The following is a 15,822-nucleotide window of genomic DNA, read 5'->3' as shown; positions in this document are numbered from 1 at the left end:
CACCAACTAGATCCATTTAAGACCACGCAGTACAGACTTGGCCTGATGCCAGGACAGATTGAATGCCTTCTCTCCTCCCAGTACAAAATGGATACCTTTAACCCCTCCCAGTACAAACTAGGTGCTCTGTCACAACAAGCGGGATGTCCAAATTTTCTGGAGCACAGAACTGTTAGGTGGAGGAGATTCTGGTGTCCCTGGGCTGTGTTTTAGGGGTCCCTGGGGGTTATTTGGGGCTCATAATGATTTGGGAGTTCTTAAGGCTAAATTTTGGGGTCCCTGAGCTGTATTTTGTGGTCGGAAGGAGTTTGGGGGTCCCCGGGGTAAATTGGGGCCCCCAAAATGCATTTTGGAGACCCTAATGCTAATTTTTTTGTGCACCTGAGATGTATTTTTACATCTTTAAAGGCCATTTTAGGTCCTCTGAAACCCAGTTTTGGGTTCCTGGGGCCATTTTAATGTCAAGATAAGATTTGTGGGTCCTGATGTCCTGTTTGAGGGGCCCTTAGGGAGTCCCTGGGGAGGATTCAGGTTTTGGCGTCCTCTAGCTATACTGTGGGGGATGCTGAGGCTATTTTGGGTCCCCAGAGGGAATGTGGGGAATCTTGGGGTCCGTGAACTGCACCTTGGGCGTCCTCAGGGGTTAAAAGGATCTGGATCAAAAGGATCAGGGGAATCGGAAAGGGTTAATTTAGGGGTTCCTGAGGACCAGTTTCTTAAGCTGCATTCTGGAGTCAGAAGGATTTTGGGGATCCTTAGGGGTGATTTTGGGGTGTCTGAGTGCTATTTTTAATCCTCAGGCTGTTTTTTTGAGCCATTCTGTGTGCAGGACGCTCATTATGGGGTCTCACTAGAGGGAATTTGGGAGTGCTAGAGAGGTACCCTTGGGGTTTTGATGCCCCGGTGGCAACCTTAGGGTCCCCAAGCTGTATTTTGGGATCTCTCTGGGCTATTTTTGGTCTCCTGAAGGCCATTTCTGGGGTCCATGGAAAAGCTTTTTGGGCCCCAGGGGGGGATGCTGATGCATCTCATGGGATTATTTGAATGACAGAAGGATTTTGGGGTCCCTGAGGCCCACTTTTGAGTCTCTGGAGGCCATTTGGACTTCTTCTGGGGCCAGTCTGGGGTCCCGGAGGCCATTTAAGGATCTCTAGGGGGTAGTTTTGGAAGGCCCCTCTGCCCTGTTTGGGGATCTCTGGGGAGTGTGGGATTCCTGCGGAGTTTTAGGGTTGCTGGGGGCCTGTCTGGGGGCGTTGAGCTGTTCTGGGGGATCTGCAAGGGGTATTATCATAGAGTAGTTAGGGTTGGAAAGGGCCTTAAGCTCATCCAGTTCTATTCCCCTGAAAACAGGGACATCTCTCACTAGACCGTGTCACCCACAGCTCTGTCCAACCTGGTCTTGAATACGGCCAGGGATGGGGCATTTACCATTTCTCTGGGGCAACCTGAGGGTCCCTGGTGCCATTTTTGGTCCGCAGATGTCATTGTGGAGGCCCTGGGGTGATTCTGGGATCCATGGGCTGTATTTTTGGCATTCTGCAGGGGTTCTTTTGGCATCAAAAAGATTTGGGGGGATCCCTGGGTGTAAATCTGGGGGACCCTAAGGCCCATCTGGGGGGGTCCCTGGGCCATTTTGGGTCCCCAGAGGGCATTTTAGTAGAGCTTGAGCTGGCATTTGGAGGTCCCTGGACTATATTTTGGGCGCCCAGGGACTATTCTGGGGTCAGACAGATTTAGGGAGTCTTTAAGGGTAAATGTTGGGGTTCCCTCTTGCCTGTTTGGAGTCCTTGGAAGCCTTTTTTTCCTTGAACTGCACACACATTCAGTGTGTTTAACCCCCAAACTAATGTGTCTGTAGGAAATGGTTCTTAGTTGTTTTTTCCATCACCTCTCCCTCCAGGGAAATCTCCCATAAGCTTGTGGCTGGAGAGAAGGACCTGAGTTCTCTTATCCCTTAGCATGAGAGGCAAAACATTCAATGACAATCAAAGAACTTTATTATCACAGACAGAACACTCAATGACAACCAAGGAGCTTTGTTGTCGGCTCAAAGTGCCACCTTCCCCTCCTTGCTGGCAGGATCACCGTGCACCCTGAACCGATATACGCAGGTGTAGTCCGGGTGGCCCCAGTTGCTCAGCACTCGCAGCAGGATGTAATTCACAGACCCAGAGATCTCATTCTGAAAGGAGAAGAAGAGATGAGTTGTCTTTTCCTCTCTGGCATTCAACTACTGACCTAGCACTGCAGCAATGGACTTGTTCAACACCTGACTGCCCTGGGAGGGTTGTGGCCGAGACATTCTTCCACCGCTCTACCTCATTGGGCCAAAAGAACAGGAAAGGAACAAGCATCTCCCTGAAATTGTAGTGAACGGATTGGCAAATACTTCTAGCCTACCTCGGGGCACATGCTTCCCCTGTCAGAAGACCCAGCGGTGTCCCTATCATGTCTCAATGCCTTCTCTAGAAAGCCATGGCACAGAACGGCCTCCCTGTCTAGCTGGCCTCGATACTAGAAACAACAGCATCTTCAGAAAGCCCCGTATTTCTAGTCTTTAATGAGCAGGCCAGTAGCAGTGTTTCCTGAGTGGATGTGGCCACGTGTAGGCACTTGGAGTCCAGACAGCCAAGCTGATTTCAGCTTCAGCAGTGGTGGTTGTCAGCACTGAAGCGTAAACCCAAAAGGGAAGCAGAACGGCATTCCAGGCGTATGCCATTAGGAGGTTAAAGCAGAAGGAGGGACAGCACGGCACACAGCATTCTCCAGGAGAACGTTGCTTCCAGCCCTTGGGCACGGGAGCTTCTCCCCAGCAAGCAGCATTTCTCCCCCTCTCCTTTCCTCCCATCCCTTCTCCGTTCTCCTCCCTCTTTGTCCCCCTACCTTTAGCTGAAAGGTCTGAGTGGGATTCAGTGGTGCCAGGAAAACAAACAGTCCCAGGAGCTGCTCCTCCTGGTCTTCCGTCACCGCCTAGGGAACGATGGGGTGGAGAAAACATGAGTGCCCTGGTCCACCATGGCAAGACTGAACCTCTGGTGGTGAAGTCCTGATTTATTTCGTCTACATAGCCCAAGGAAGATAATCACAGGGAAAAGACGAGAAGCTGAAGCTAGCCAGGGTGCTGCCACATTTGCCTACTTATCGAGTGTAGGCTGTCAGAAAAGGAGCAGACATTCCCAGGGTAATGATCCCTGAGGATCACCAATGCTCACTGGCATTGGGAGCCAGGAAGGTCCAAGGGGCAGACACTGTGCCAGCTCATTTTCCCTGTGGCTCCTGGAGCACGGTCTTGGCCCAGAAGCCTCCTTTTGTGTGGTATATTGGACAAAAGAGGAGTCCAATGGAAAGGGAGCAACTCCAAGGAGCCTGGTTCTTCTGCAAGGCAAGAGGGAGCCGCAGGCCTCTGGGTTCTGACCCGTATTTACCCCCTGCTTAGAAATGCTGAGCAACCCTCTGCCCCCCACTCAGAGAAATCACTTACGTAGACAGCAAAGTCCTTTGGAGCACTGGAGACACCGTTTTTGAGGAGCGGTGGCCCTGAGACATGGTCCATGGTGACTGCTCTGGGAATGATTGGCACAGAGAGCTTGATGAGGACGTGTCCCTGACTTCCATGGAAGGGCCAGCAGTTTCCTGGATGATTTTCCTTCTGAAAGGAGAAGAAGAAACTGCGTTCACGTGGAGAAGAGTGCCCCGGCTTTCGTTTCTGCCATGAGCATCACGGAGTAAGAACTGATCTGGCCCACCAGCTCTGCTCTGAACTGCATCTAGTGCCTTGGGTCAGACCCTGCCAGTACCAAACAGAGCAGCAGTTGTGAGAATCCACAGGTCACAAGACCCCTTCAGCACTGTAGAAGCACTGTGAAGGCACGCAACTGGGTGTGTTCCCATGATCAGTGCCAGGAGAGCTTGCCAACACAGAGTGGGGCCCTCCAGCAGTGCAGGCCCTCAGCCATGCTGACAGTTTGCACAGGGACGAGGAAGACAAAGGCTGCAGGACCAAGGCTGCCTGCTAGCAGCTCAGATGGAGGACCTGAGGCAGTCTGGGAGAGGAAATACTCGGCAGGGAGACAGTGAGTGAGTCCATACAAGAATGTGACAGGGAAAGAAAGCTTTGAGGAGCAAAGAGAAGGGTAAAGGCAACTCTCAGCAGCATGGTTGCATTCTCCAACACCCCCCCACACACCCCCAAACCCGCCTTTCGTTTTCCTGTTTCTTGGTGCTCCTACCTCAAGAATAAGTTCAGGAGATCTCACATAATCCAGCGATAGCAGGGAAAACAACACGATTTTATATGCCGAACTCCGGTAGGATGGACTTGTGTATTCAGGAATGACAGCAGCCCCTGGAAATGAAAACATAAGCACGATCATTGAGAAGTGTCAGGAGGAATATTGCACTGTTTGCCTGAGAAATGCTGTTAAGTGCTCCTCCATCTCCTGCAGTGGGATTCCCCTCTTTCTTCCTGGCGTGATCCCTCTGGAAAGCAGAGCTGGGACTCATGAATCTGTGGTAATGTCAGCTGGAATGTCAGCTAGGCTTTCTGCTCTTTAGGTGGAGTCCAGCCGCTTCCAGAGTCTGTCAGTGGGTACGTTTTTTAGGGCACGATGTGGCCCTCGGCTTCTTGCCCTTTCTCTCCTACCACTGAGCCCGTTCCAAGGCCCATCTTGTCAGTGTGCGCAGGAAGCACTCTGGAACCAGTCTGTGTACAACGGCACAGCACCTGACGATTTGAGGGCATAATCAGTCATCGGGACTTGGCTTTCTTCCAGCTTCTCCAAGACTTGATTGATGATCCCTTGAACAGCCTGGGGAAGAGAACAAAGGCAAGCGCCTGTTAACAGGAAAAGGAATGGGACAATCATCTCCCTTGCAAGGCCAGCCAAGGGGAAGGTGTATGAGGTTCAACTCAGCTGTGAGGAAAGCCCAGATTGCCTGGAAACCTCCCAGGCTTGCTCTACACTGAGAAAGGTATAAGTACAGCAACTGGGACTCCCATCACGGTGCTCTCTTCCCCCATACAGAAGTGTGGAGCGAGAGGAAAGGAGGTGTGGCCATGCACAGCACTTGTTCCAGCCACACCAGCCTTTTGGCTAGCCAGGACAGGGAACTGTAGAAAGATAAAGTCTGGAGGGAGGAAAGAAACCTCTGAGTAGAGCCTTCTGCAGCATGCCCTTACCAATCCAGAAAAGCCTGGGAGCTTAGACTGCTTCAAGGCTTCATGGAGAGCACGCTCGGTGACATCCCTTGTGATGTAATGCTGGTGATAAAACTCTTGCTGGAGCATCTGGAGCTGTTCTTTGGGGATCTGGGCTCTACTCAGTGCTTCTCCTATTTCATTCGCTGCTGGCCTAGGAAAGCGAGAAACAAGAGACTGTCACTCTTGTGGCTGGCCTCTCGAACACCATGGGGGTGTGAGCAAGGTAAGAAGCCTGGCTCTGAACGACTGGCAGGGCAATCATGTCTTAAGCAGTCGGGAGAGCTTGGTCCAAAGTGCTTAGAGTTTCAGGCTGAGAAGCAGCTTCCTGGCTGCCCGGGAACATTTGGGGAAACTGAGGAACATCTCCAGTGTGCCCAAAGCTGCCACGTTCCCTACTACATGTGCCAATGTCTTATCAAAGCCAGGCAAGAGCAGATCTGAAGGGGAGCAGGTGGTATTCCCTATAGAAAATACTAACTAGAACAACTCAGACATGAACACGGAAAGCTGCAAGACACACAGGGAGCAAGGGAGGGTGGCTGCTGCTGCCAGATGGTTCCTCTCCACAGCATCTCTCTCCCCTGCTTTGCTGTAAGCAGACCAGGCCAAGCAAAAGGGTGACGGATGGGTGGCCCCAGTCCTCTAGTGGATGTGGGGAGCTATAGGTGACCATTTGACAGACAGGATGAAAGGGCAATGGGAGAAGGTCAGGAAGCTGTGCTAGGTGAAGTCTCTGTGAGGCAGGACAGAAACGATGTCCTGCTGAGGCCCAGGGGCAGAGCTCCTCTAAATCACCCTCAAGTCGAGAGGAAATAACCTGTACCTCCACGTCTCCTCGTCGCATCCAGAGAGGACGGAAGGCGCCTGGAACAACAATGAAGGGAACAGTCATCACAAACCGCAACAGACCAGTGTTTTGCTGGAACCTAAGCAAGCCCATATCTGCATAATAATTCTTTTTATCAGCCGTGTGCAGTGCCACTGGCTGTGGAGACACTGATATTCGGTACAGCTGACCTTCACCCGAATGACCTGCCAGGATGCCAACTGTCCCCAACCCTAGCCACAGTGTTTTACTGTGTGGTACGTTACGTCCTGGTAGAACCAGTCTCGATCTGAAAAAACCTGAATGTCACCTGCTGTTCGGGGGGGGAGGAGGTGAAGGCCTGGCATCCTGCTGCAGCCTTCCAGAGGCCTTCTTCACCCAGCAGTCCCACGTGGTGAACGCCTGTTAAGACACACAGCAAAACTCTCCTTACGCTTAGAACTTGGTCTGAGGCTGGGTTATGCATCGGCTTCCCTTTCCCTGGCTCTCCCAGCTGCCACAGTTGTTTCTCCTCTTGTAGTCTTTGAGAAAGGTTGTGAAAGAGGGCTTCACAGCACACAGATATTCCTTCCCATGGAACATGCTCCTTGTCCCGCAGAAGCTTTTCAGCTCCTGGGGACAGGGGAGGATAGCCACTGCCCCTCCATCGCCTTAAGAGAACTGGCTGAGCCCTTCCTTGCCTCCACAGCCATTCCTCTGAAGCAGGGGGAACTGGCACACCTCTCTCACTTCTTCCTACTCTTTGCTGGGCTACTCCGGTCAGAGCACATGGAGCCCTATCTCCTAAGGCACCATGCTCAGGTCCCAGTTCCACCAAGACTCACCGAACAAGAGCAGACTGATGAGCAGCACCAGGGTCACTGCCTTCAGAGCCTTCATTCTCCTACGCAGCAGCACCAGGGTCACTGCCTTCAGAGCCTTCATTTTCCTATGGAGCAGCAAAGAGGAAAAGGATAGTGAAGCTGGTGGCACCCATGCAGTTCAGCAGCAGACCTGAGAGCAGCAGTAGGGATGGCAGGTCTTGAACCTAGCTCACGGCATGCACTTCATTAAAAATAAACAGTCCTCTTATGTTTTTCCAAGAACCAGGGAAGCTCAGGCTCATAACCCATTCTGCAGAGGCTTCAAACATACCTTTTCAGAACTTGGCCCCACCGTGAGACTCTCTCTTTCTGCACTGAGGTGCAGACAACAGGCATCCTGCTTGCTCAGGAGCAAACCAACCACTGTGGAGTCTGTTCCCTCAAGAGCTGCAGTCTCTTGACACAGGAACAACTCTGATCTTCCACCCTCCTGTGTCTGCCTCAAAGCCAACAGTGCTTTGTGACATCACTGGCACTAGGCAACGTCACAACAGAAAGGCAGCCCTGTGTTCTAAGGCCAAGTCCGACATGAGCGGGAGCAGGTTTTGCTCCTCTGCATGAGGGAAAACATCCTCCAACACCAGACCGTATCCTCCCATCAGAGGTGGCAGCTCTCTGCATTCCCACTTGCATTCCCACTTTGCACCAGGACAGCTAGGACCTCTGGCTCTGTACCCTGAGCATGCTTTGCGATACCCAAACTCTGGGTATTAATTGCTACAGAGCTGCACAATGACAACATTACCATCATTGTCACAGGGCCTCAGTTCACAGCAGCTACAAAGGCCCTTTGGAAAGGCTCCCAGGCATGTTGCTTTCTCTGAAGAGGACCTGCTGCTGACCTGTGCCCAGTGTTAGCAGCAGAGCCTTCCGGCCACCAATGTTTCTGTGCCACCGCAGCACCAGGGCCCTGGCTCCATCAATAAAGCTGAAATGATCACACCAGGGGTATGTGTTTTCCTGGTGTCCCTGTGAGCTGGCTGCATGTCCCCTGGTGTCGTGCCCCATGGGTGGGTGCCTCTGTCTGTTGGGGGGGGGGGGGGGGGGGGGGGGGGATTTGTCCCCAGCAACCATCTCCAGGGATGAAGATGCCACAGCCTGCTTGCTCCTGTGCTGGATGTGAGCCCCAGCTCTACATCCCAGCCCACCTCCACGTCCCTTCCTGTACAACCAGCTCATGCTCCAGAAGGGCTCACGTCAACTGCGGGTTATTTTCACACATGGGCACTCTGAGGTACCTTCCTGCCCATGATTTCAATGCAGAAACATCACTCGGAACAGGCCACTGTATTTTGGGGGCACATTTCCTATCCCAGCTTTGGCCCTTCCCTCTTCTTTTTGTCTTCAGAGAGCTCCCCTAGGCGTGGGGGTGCGAGGAGCTCATTCACGCTCCCCAGCTGCGCTCTGTGACAGCGGAAAGGGGAGGAATGCCGCTGGCTCGCTGGCTCCAGGGCCCGCAGTGCCACTCGCAGCATCCAGTCCACCCGGTCAGTGCCAAAAGCCGCCGCCTTAGGGCCGGAACCCGCCTCGTCCTCAGGCCGCGGCCCTGCCTGGGGGCCGCAGCTCCCCGCTGAAGGCCCGAACCCGGAAGCCCAGCTCGTTGCCTGGCAACGCCCTCCCAGGTGCCTGTCAGGGCGCCCGCTACAGACAGTCACCGTTGAGGAGGTGGGCAAGGCGGGCGCTGAGAGGAAACAGCGCCTCAGCCAAGGGCGGGCTATAGCGGAACCGGCGAGCCTCCCACACTTGTTGCCAGGAGGTAGCCCTGGGCCCGCTGTCGCTCCGGTCGCAGTCTATCCTGGAGCTGAGAGGAGCCTCCAGTGGGCAGGAGTTTGCAGGAGGCCCGATGGACCCTCGAGCTGTATTTTGGGATCTCTCTGGGCTGTTTTTGGTCTCCTGAAGGCCATTTCTGGGGTCCATGGAAAAGCTTTTTGGGCCCCAGGGGGGGATGCTGATGCATCTCATGGGATTATTTGAATGTCAGAAGGATTCTGGGGTCCCTGAGGCCCACTTTTGAGTCTCTGGAGGCCATTTGGACTTCTTCTGGGGCCAGTCTGGGGTCCCGGAGGCCATTTACGGATCTCTAGGGGGGAGTTTTGGAAGGCCCCTCTGCCCTGTTTGGAGATCTCTGGGGAGTGTGGGATTCCTGGGGAGTTTTAGGGTTGCTGGGGGCCTGTCTGGGGGCGTTGAGCTGTTCTGGGGGATCTGCAAGGGGTATTATCATAGAGTAGTTAGGGTTGGAAAGGGCCTTAAGCTCATCCAGTTCTATTCCCCTGAAAACAGGGACATCTCTCACTAGACCGTGTCACCCACAGCTCTGTCCAACCTGGTCTTGAATACAGCCAGGGATGGGGCATTTACCACTTCTCTGGGGCAACCTGAGGGTCCCTGGTGCCATTTTTGGTCCGCAGATGTCATTGTGGAGGCCCTGGGGTGATTCTGGGATCCATGGGCTGTATTTTGGCATTCTGCAGGGGTTCTTTTGGCATCAAAAAGATTTGGGGGGATCCCTGGGTGTAAATCTGGGGGACCCTAAGGCCCATCTGGGGGGGTCCCTGGGCCATTTTGGGTCCCCAAAGGGCATTTTAGTAGAGCTTGAGCTGGCATTTGGAGGTCCCTGGACTATATTTTGGGCGCCCAGGGACTATTTTGGGGTCAGACAGATTTAGGGAGTCTTTAAGGGTAAATGTTGGGGTTCCCTCTTGCCTGTTTGGAGTCCTTGGAAGCCTTTTTTTCCTTGAACTGCACACACATTCAGTGTGTTTAACCCCCCCAAACTAATGTGTCTGTAGGAAATGGTTCTTAGTTGTTTTTTCCATCACCTCTCCCTCCAGGGAAATCTCCCATAAGCTTGTGGCTGGAGAGAAGGACCTGAGTTCTCTTATCCCTTAGCATGAGAGGCAAAACATTCAATGACAATCACAGAACTTTATTATCACAGGCAGAACACTCAATGACAACCAAGGAGCTTTGTTGTCGGCTCAGAGTGCCACCTTCCCCTCCTTGCTGGCAGGATCACCGTGCACCCTGAACCGATATACGCAGGTGTAGTCCGGGTGGCCCCAGTTGCTCAGCACTCGCAGCAGGATGTAATTCACAGACCCAGAGATCTCATTCTGAAAGGAGGAGAAGAGATGAGTTGTCTTTTCCTCTCTGGCATTCAACTACTGACCTAGCACTGCAGCAATGGACTTGTTCAACACCTGACTGCCCTGGGAGGGTTGTGGCCGAGACATTCTTCCACCGCTCTACCTCATTGGGCCAAAAGAACAGGAAAGGAACAAGCATCTCCCTGAAATTGTAGTGAACGGATTGGCAAATACTTCTAGCCTACCTCAGGGCACATGCTTCCCCTGTCAGAAGACCCAGCGGTGTCCCTATCATGTCTCAATGCCTTCTCTAGAAGGCCATGGCACAGAACGGCCTCCCTGTCTAGCTGGCCTGGACACTAGAAACAACAGCATCCTCAGAAAGCCCCGTATTTCTAGTCTTTAATGAGCAGGCCAGTAGCAGTGTTTCCTGAGTGGATGTGGCCACGTGTAGGCACTTGGAGTCCAGACAGCCAAGCTGATTTCAGCTTCAGCAGTGGTGGTTGTCAGCACTGAAGCGTAAACCCAAAAGGGAAGGAGAACGGCATTCCAGGCGTATGCCATTTAGGAGGTTAAAGCAGAAGGAGGGACAGCACGGCACACAGCATTCTCCAGGAGAACGTTGCTTCCAGCCCTTGGGCACGGGAGCTTCTCCCCAGCAAGCAGCATTTCTCCCCCTCTCCTTTCCTCCCATCCCTTCTCCGTTCTCCTCCCTCTTTGTCCCCCTACCTTTAGCTGAAAGGTCTGAGTGGGATTCAGTGGTGCCAGGAAAACAAACAGTCCCAGGAGCTGCTCCTCCTGGTCTTCCGTCACCGCCTAGGGAACGATGGGGTGGAGAAAACATGAGTGCCCTGGTCCACCATGGCAAGACTGAACCTCTGGTGGTGAAGTCCTGATTTATTTCATCTACATAGCCCAAGGAAGATAATCACAGGGAAAAGACGAGAAGCTGAAGCTAGCCAGGGTGCTGCCACACTTGCCTACTTAACGAGTGTAGGCTGTCAGAAAAGGAGCAGACATTCCCAGGGTAATGATCCCTGAGGATCACCAATGCTCACTGGCATTGGGAGCCAGGAAGGTCCAAGGGGCAGACACTGTGCCAGCTCATTTTCCCTGTGGCTCCTGGAGCACGGTCTTGGCCCAGAAGCCTCCTTTTGTGTGGTATATTGGACAAAAGAGGAGTCCAATGGAAAGGGAGCAACTCCAAGGAGCCTGGTTCTTCTGCAAGGCAAGAGGGAGCCGCAGGCCTCTGGGTTCTGACCCGTATTTACCCCCTGCTTAGAAATGCTGAGCAACCCTCTGCCCCCCACTCAGAGAAATCACTTACGTAGACAGCAAAGTCCTTTGGAGCACTGGAGACACCGTTTTTGAGGAGCGGTGGCCCTGAGACATGGTCCATGGTGACTGCTCTGGGAATGATTGGCACAGAGAGCTTGATGAGGACGTGTCCCTGACTTCCATGGAAGGGCCAGCAGTTTCCTGGATGATTTTCCTTCTGAAAGGAGAAGAAGAAACTGCGTTCACGTGGAGAAGAGTGCCCCGGCTTTCGTTTCTGCCATGAGCATCACGGAGTAAGAACTGATCTGGCCCACCAGCTCTGCTCTGAACTGCATCTAGTGCCTTGGGTCAGACCCTGCCAGTACCAAACAGAGCAGCAGTTGTGAGAATCCACAGGTCACAAGACCCCTTCAGCACTGTAGAAGCACTGTGAAGGCACGCAACTGGGTGTGTTCCCATGATCAGTGCCAGGAGAGCTTGCCAACACAGAGTGGGGCCCTCCAGCAGTGCAGGCCCTCAGCCATGCTGACAGTTTGCACAGGGACGAGGAAGACAAAGGCTGCAGGACCAAGGCTGCCTGCTAGCAGCTCAGATGGAGGACCTGAGGCAGTCTGGGAGAGGAAATACTCGGCAGGGAGACAGTGAGTGAGTCCATACAAGAATGTGACAGGGAAAGAAAGCTTTGAGGAGCAAAGAGAAGGGTAAAGGCAACTCTCAGCAGCATGGTTGCATTCTCCAACACCCCCCCACACACCCCCAAACCCGCCTTTCGTTTTCCTGTTTCTTGGTGCTCCTACCTCAAGAATAAGTTCAGGAGATCTCACATAATCCAGCGATAGCAGGGAAAACAACACGATTTTATATGCCGAACTCCGGTAGGATGGACTTGTGTATTCAGGAATGACAGCAGCCCCTGGAAATGAAAACATAAGCACGATCATTGAGCAGTGTCAGGAGGAATATTGCACTGTTCGCCTGAGAAATGCTGTTAAGTGCTCCTCCATCTCCTGCAGTGGGATTCCCCTCTTTCTTCCTGGCGTGATCCCTCTGGAAAGCAGAGCTGGGACTCATGAACCTATGGTAATGTCAGCTGGAATGTCAGCTAGGCTTTCTGCTCTTTAGGTGGAGTCCAGCCGCTTCCAGAGTCTGTCAGTGGGTACGTTTTTTAGGGCACAGTGTGGCCCTCGGCTTCTTGCCCTTTCTCTCCTACCACTGAGCCCGTTCCAAGGCCCATCTTGTCAGTGTGCGCAGGAAGCACTCTGGAACCAGTCTGTGTACAACGGCACAGCACCTGACGATTTGAGGGCATAATCAGTCATCGGGACTTGGCTTTCTTCCAGCTTCTCCAAGACTTGATTGATGATCCCTTGAACAGCCTGGGGAAGAGAACAAAGGCAAGCGCCTGTTAACAGGAAAAGGAATGGGACAATCATCTCCCTTGCAAGGCCAGCCAAGGGGAAGGTGTATGAGGTTCAACTCAGCTGTGAGGAAAGCCCAGATTGCCTGGAAACCTCCCAGGCTTGCTCTACACTGAGAAAGGTATAAGTACAGCAACTGGGACTCCCATCACGGTGCTCTCTTCCCCCATACAGAAGTGTGGAGCGAGAGGAAAGGAGGTGTGGCCATGCACAGCACTTGTTCCAGCCACACCAGCCTTTTGGCTAGCCAGGACAGGGAACTGTAGAAAGATAAAGTCTGGAGGGAGGAAAGAAACCTCTGAGTAGAGCCTTCTGCAGCATGCCCTTACCAATCCAGAAAAGCCTGGGAGCTTAGACTGCTTCAAGGCTTCATGGAGAGCACGCTCGGTGACATCCCTTGTGATGTAATGCTGGTGATAAAACTCTTGCTGGAGCATCTGGAGCTGTTCTTTGGGGATCTGGGCTCTACTCAGTGCTTCTCCTATTTCATTCGCTGCTGGCCTAGGAAAGCGAGAAACAAGAGACTGTCACTCTTGTGGCTGGCCTCTCGAACACCATGGGGGTGTGAGCAAGGTAAGAAGCCTGGCTCTGAACGACTGGCAGGGCAATCATGTCTTAAGCAGTCGGGAGAGCTTGGTCCAAAGTGCTTAGAGTTTCAGGCTGAGAAGCAGCTTCCTGGCTGCCCGGGAACATTTGGGGAAACTGAGGAACATCTCCAGTGTGCCCAAAGCCGCCACGTTCCCTACTACATGTGCCAATGTCTTATCAAAGCCAGGCAAGAGCAGATCTGAAGGGGAGCAGGTGGTATTCCCTATAGAAAATACTAACTAGAACAACTCAGACATGAACATGGAAAGCTGCAAGACACACAGGGAGCAAGGGAGGGTGGCTGCTGCTGCCAGATGGTTCCTCTCCACAGCATCTCTCTCCCCTGCTTTGCTGTAAGCAGACCAGGCCAAGCAAAAGGGTGACGGATGGGTGGCCCCAGTCCTCTAGTGGATGTGGGGAGCTATAGGTGACCATTTGACAGACAGGAAGAAAGGGCAATGGGAGAAGGTCAGGAAGCTATGCTAGGTGAAGTCTCTGTGAGGCAGGACAGAAACGATGTCCTGCTGAGGCCCAGGGGCAGAGCTCCTCTAAATCACCCTCAAGTCGAGAGGAAATAACCTGTACCTCCACGTCTCCTCGTCGCATCCAGAGAGGACGGAAGGCGCCTGGAACAACAATGAAGGGAACAGTCATCACAAACCGCAACAGACCAGTGTTTTGCTGGAACCTAAGCAAGCCCATATCTGCATAATAATTCTTTTTATCAGCCGTGTGCAGTGCCACTGGCTGTGGAGACACTGATATTCGGTACAGCTGACCTTCACCCGAACGACCTGCCAGGATGCCAACTGTCCCCAACCCTAGCCACAGTGTTTTACTGTGTGGTACGTTACGTCCTGGTAGAACCAGTCTCGATCTGAAGAAACCTGAATGTCACCTGCTGTTCGGGGGGGGAGGAGGTGAAGGCCTGGCATCCTGCTGCAGCCTTCCAGAGGCCTTCTTCACCCAGCAGTCCCACGTGGTGAACGCCTGTTAAGACACACAGCAAAACTCTCCTTACGCTTTGAACTTGGTCTGAGGCTGGGTTATGCATCGGCTTCCCTTTCCCTGGCTCTCCCAGCTGCCACAGTTGTTTCTCCTCTTGTAGTCTTTGAGAAAGGTTGTGAAAGAGGGCTTCACAGCACACAGATATTCCTTCCCATGGAACATGCTCCTTGTCCTGCAGAAGCTTTTCAGCTCCTGGGGACAGGGGAGGATAGCCACTGCCCCTCCATCGCCTTAAGAGAACTGGCTGAGCCCTTCCTTGCCTCCACAGCCATTCCTCTGAAGCAGGGGGAACTGGCACACCTCTCTCACTTCTTCCTACTCTTTGCTGGGCTACTCCGGTCAGAGCACATGGAGCCCTATCTCCTAAGGCACCATGCTCAGGTCCCAGTTCCACCAAGACTCACCGAACAAGAGCAGACTGATGAGCAGCACCAGGGTCACTGCCTTCAGAGCCTTCATTCTCCTACGCAGCAGCACCAGGGTCACTGCCTTCAGAGCCTTCATTTTCCTATGGAGCAGCAAAGAGGAAAAGGATAGTGAAGCTGGTGGCACCCATGCAGTTCAGCAGCAGACCTGAGAGCAGCAGTAGGGATGGCAGGTCTTGAACCTAGCTCACGGCATGCACTTCATTAAAAATAAACAGTCCTCTTATGTTTTTCCAAGAACCAGGGAAGCTCAGGCTCATAACCCATTCTGCAGAGGCTTCAAACATACCTTTTCAAAACTTGGCCCCACCGTGAGACTCTCTCTTTCTGCACTGAGGTGCAGACAACAGGCATCCTGCTTGCTCAGGAGCAAACCAACCACTGTGGAGTCTGTTCCCTCAAGAGCTGCAGTCTCTTGACACAGGGACAACTCTGATCTTCCACCCTCCTGTGTCTGCCTCAAAGCCAACAGTGCTTTGTGACATCACTGGCACTAGGCAACGTCACAACAGAAGGCAGCCCTGTGTTCTAAGGCCAAGTCCGACATGAGCGGGAGCAGGTTTTGCTCCTCTGCATGAGGGAAAACATCCTCCAACACCAGACCGTATCCTCCCATCAGAGGTGGCAGCTCTCTGCATTCCCACTTGCATTCCCACTTTGCACCAGGACAGCTAGGACCTCTGGCTCTGTACCCTGAGCATGCTTTGCGATACCCAAACTCTGGGTATTAATTGCTACAGAGCTGCACAATGACAACATTACCATCATTGTCACAGGGCCTCAGTTCACAGCAGCTACAAAGGCCCTTTGGAAAGGCTCCCAGGCATGTTGCTTTCTCTGAAGAGGACCTGCTGCTGACCTGTGCCCAGTGTTAGCAGCAGAGCCTTCCGGCCACCAATGTTTCTGTGCCACCACAGCACCAGGGCCCTGGCTCCATCAATAAAGCTGAAATGATCACACCAGGGGTATGTGTTTTCCTGGTGTCCCTGTGAGCTGGCTGCATGTCCCCTGGTGTCGTGCCCCATGGGTGGGTGCCTCTGTCTGTTGGGGGGGGGGGGGGGGGGGGATTTGTCCCCAGCAACCATCTCCAGGGATGAAGATGCCACAGCCTGCTTGCTCCTGTGCTGGAT

At 53.1% G+C, this 15,822-nt stretch overlaps 2 protein-coding genes across 2 annotated transcripts; both read right to left on the bottom strand.

The window, feature by feature from the left end:
* Positions 1-1,979: 1,979 nt before the first annotated feature.
* Positions 1,980-7,225, bottom strand: LOC117435937 (SUN domain-containing protein 3-like). Its single transcript, XM_034060776.1, has 10 exons — positions 7,161-7,225; positions 6,851-6,954; positions 6,337-6,428; positions 6,024-6,064; positions 5,180-5,351; positions 4,724-4,808; positions 4,230-4,345; positions 3,482-3,649; positions 2,884-2,970; positions 1,980-2,182 (listed from the first exon to the last, which is right to left on the bottom strand). The coding sequence occupies exons 1-10, from the start codon at positions 7,223-7,225 to the stop codon at positions 2,048-2,050; spliced, it is 1,065 nt and encodes a 354-aa protein (XP_033916667.1). The 3' UTR covers positions 1,980-2,047.
* Positions 7,226-9,794: 2,569 nt separating this feature from the next.
* On the bottom strand, positions 9,795-15,046 carry LOC117435936 (SUN domain-containing protein 3-like). Its single transcript, XM_034060774.1, has 10 exons — positions 14,982-15,046; positions 14,672-14,775; positions 14,158-14,249; positions 13,845-13,885; positions 13,001-13,172; positions 12,545-12,629; positions 12,051-12,166; positions 11,303-11,470; positions 10,705-10,791; positions 9,795-10,002 (listed from the first exon to the last, which is right to left on the bottom strand). Exons 1-10 carry the CDS (start codon positions 15,044-15,046, stop codon positions 9,868-9,870), a joined length of 1,065 nt encoding a protein of 354 aa, XP_033916665.1. The 3' UTR covers positions 9,795-9,867.
* Between the last annotated feature and the right edge of the window lie 776 nt (positions 15,047-15,822).

Source organism: Melopsittacus undulatus, chromosome 3, assembly GCF_012275295.1.
Source record: "Melopsittacus undulatus isolate bMelUnd1 chromosome 3, bMelUnd1.mat.Z, whole genome shotgun sequence".
Classification (NCBI taxonomy): domain Eukaryota; kingdom Metazoa; phylum Chordata; class Aves; order Psittaciformes; family Psittaculidae; genus Melopsittacus; species Melopsittacus undulatus.
Note: the sequence above shows the minus strand (reverse complement) of the source record. Positions and strands in the feature narration are given on the sequence as shown.

Bases quoted from the DNA above. Each gene is read 5' to 3' on its own strand.
- LOC117435937 (XM_034060776.1), bottom strand. From the start codon at position 7,225: ATGCCTGTTGTCTGCACCTCAGTGCAGAAAGAGAGAGTCTCACGGTGG. The intron at 4,809-5,179 runs GTAAGGGCATGC...TCTCTTCCCCAG, and splicing joins TCCCAGGCTTTTCTGGATTG to GCTGTTCAAGGGATCATCAA. The intron at 3,650-4,229 runs GTAGGAGCACCA...TTCTCCTTTCAG, and splicing joins CTCCTGAACTTATTCTTGAG to AAGGAAAATCATCCAGGAAA.
- LOC117435936 (XM_034060774.1), bottom strand. From the start codon at position 15,046: ATGCCTGTTGTCTGCACCTCAGTGCAGAAAGAGAGAGTCTCACGGTGG. The intron at 13,173-13,844 runs GTACAGGTTATT...TCGCTTTCCTAG, and splicing joins TGCGACGAGGAGACGTGGAG to GCCAGCAGCGAATGAAATAG. The intron at 11,471-12,050 runs GTAGGAGCACCA...TTCTCCTTTCAG, and splicing joins CTCCTGAACTTATTCTTGAG to AAGGAAAATCATCCAGGAAA.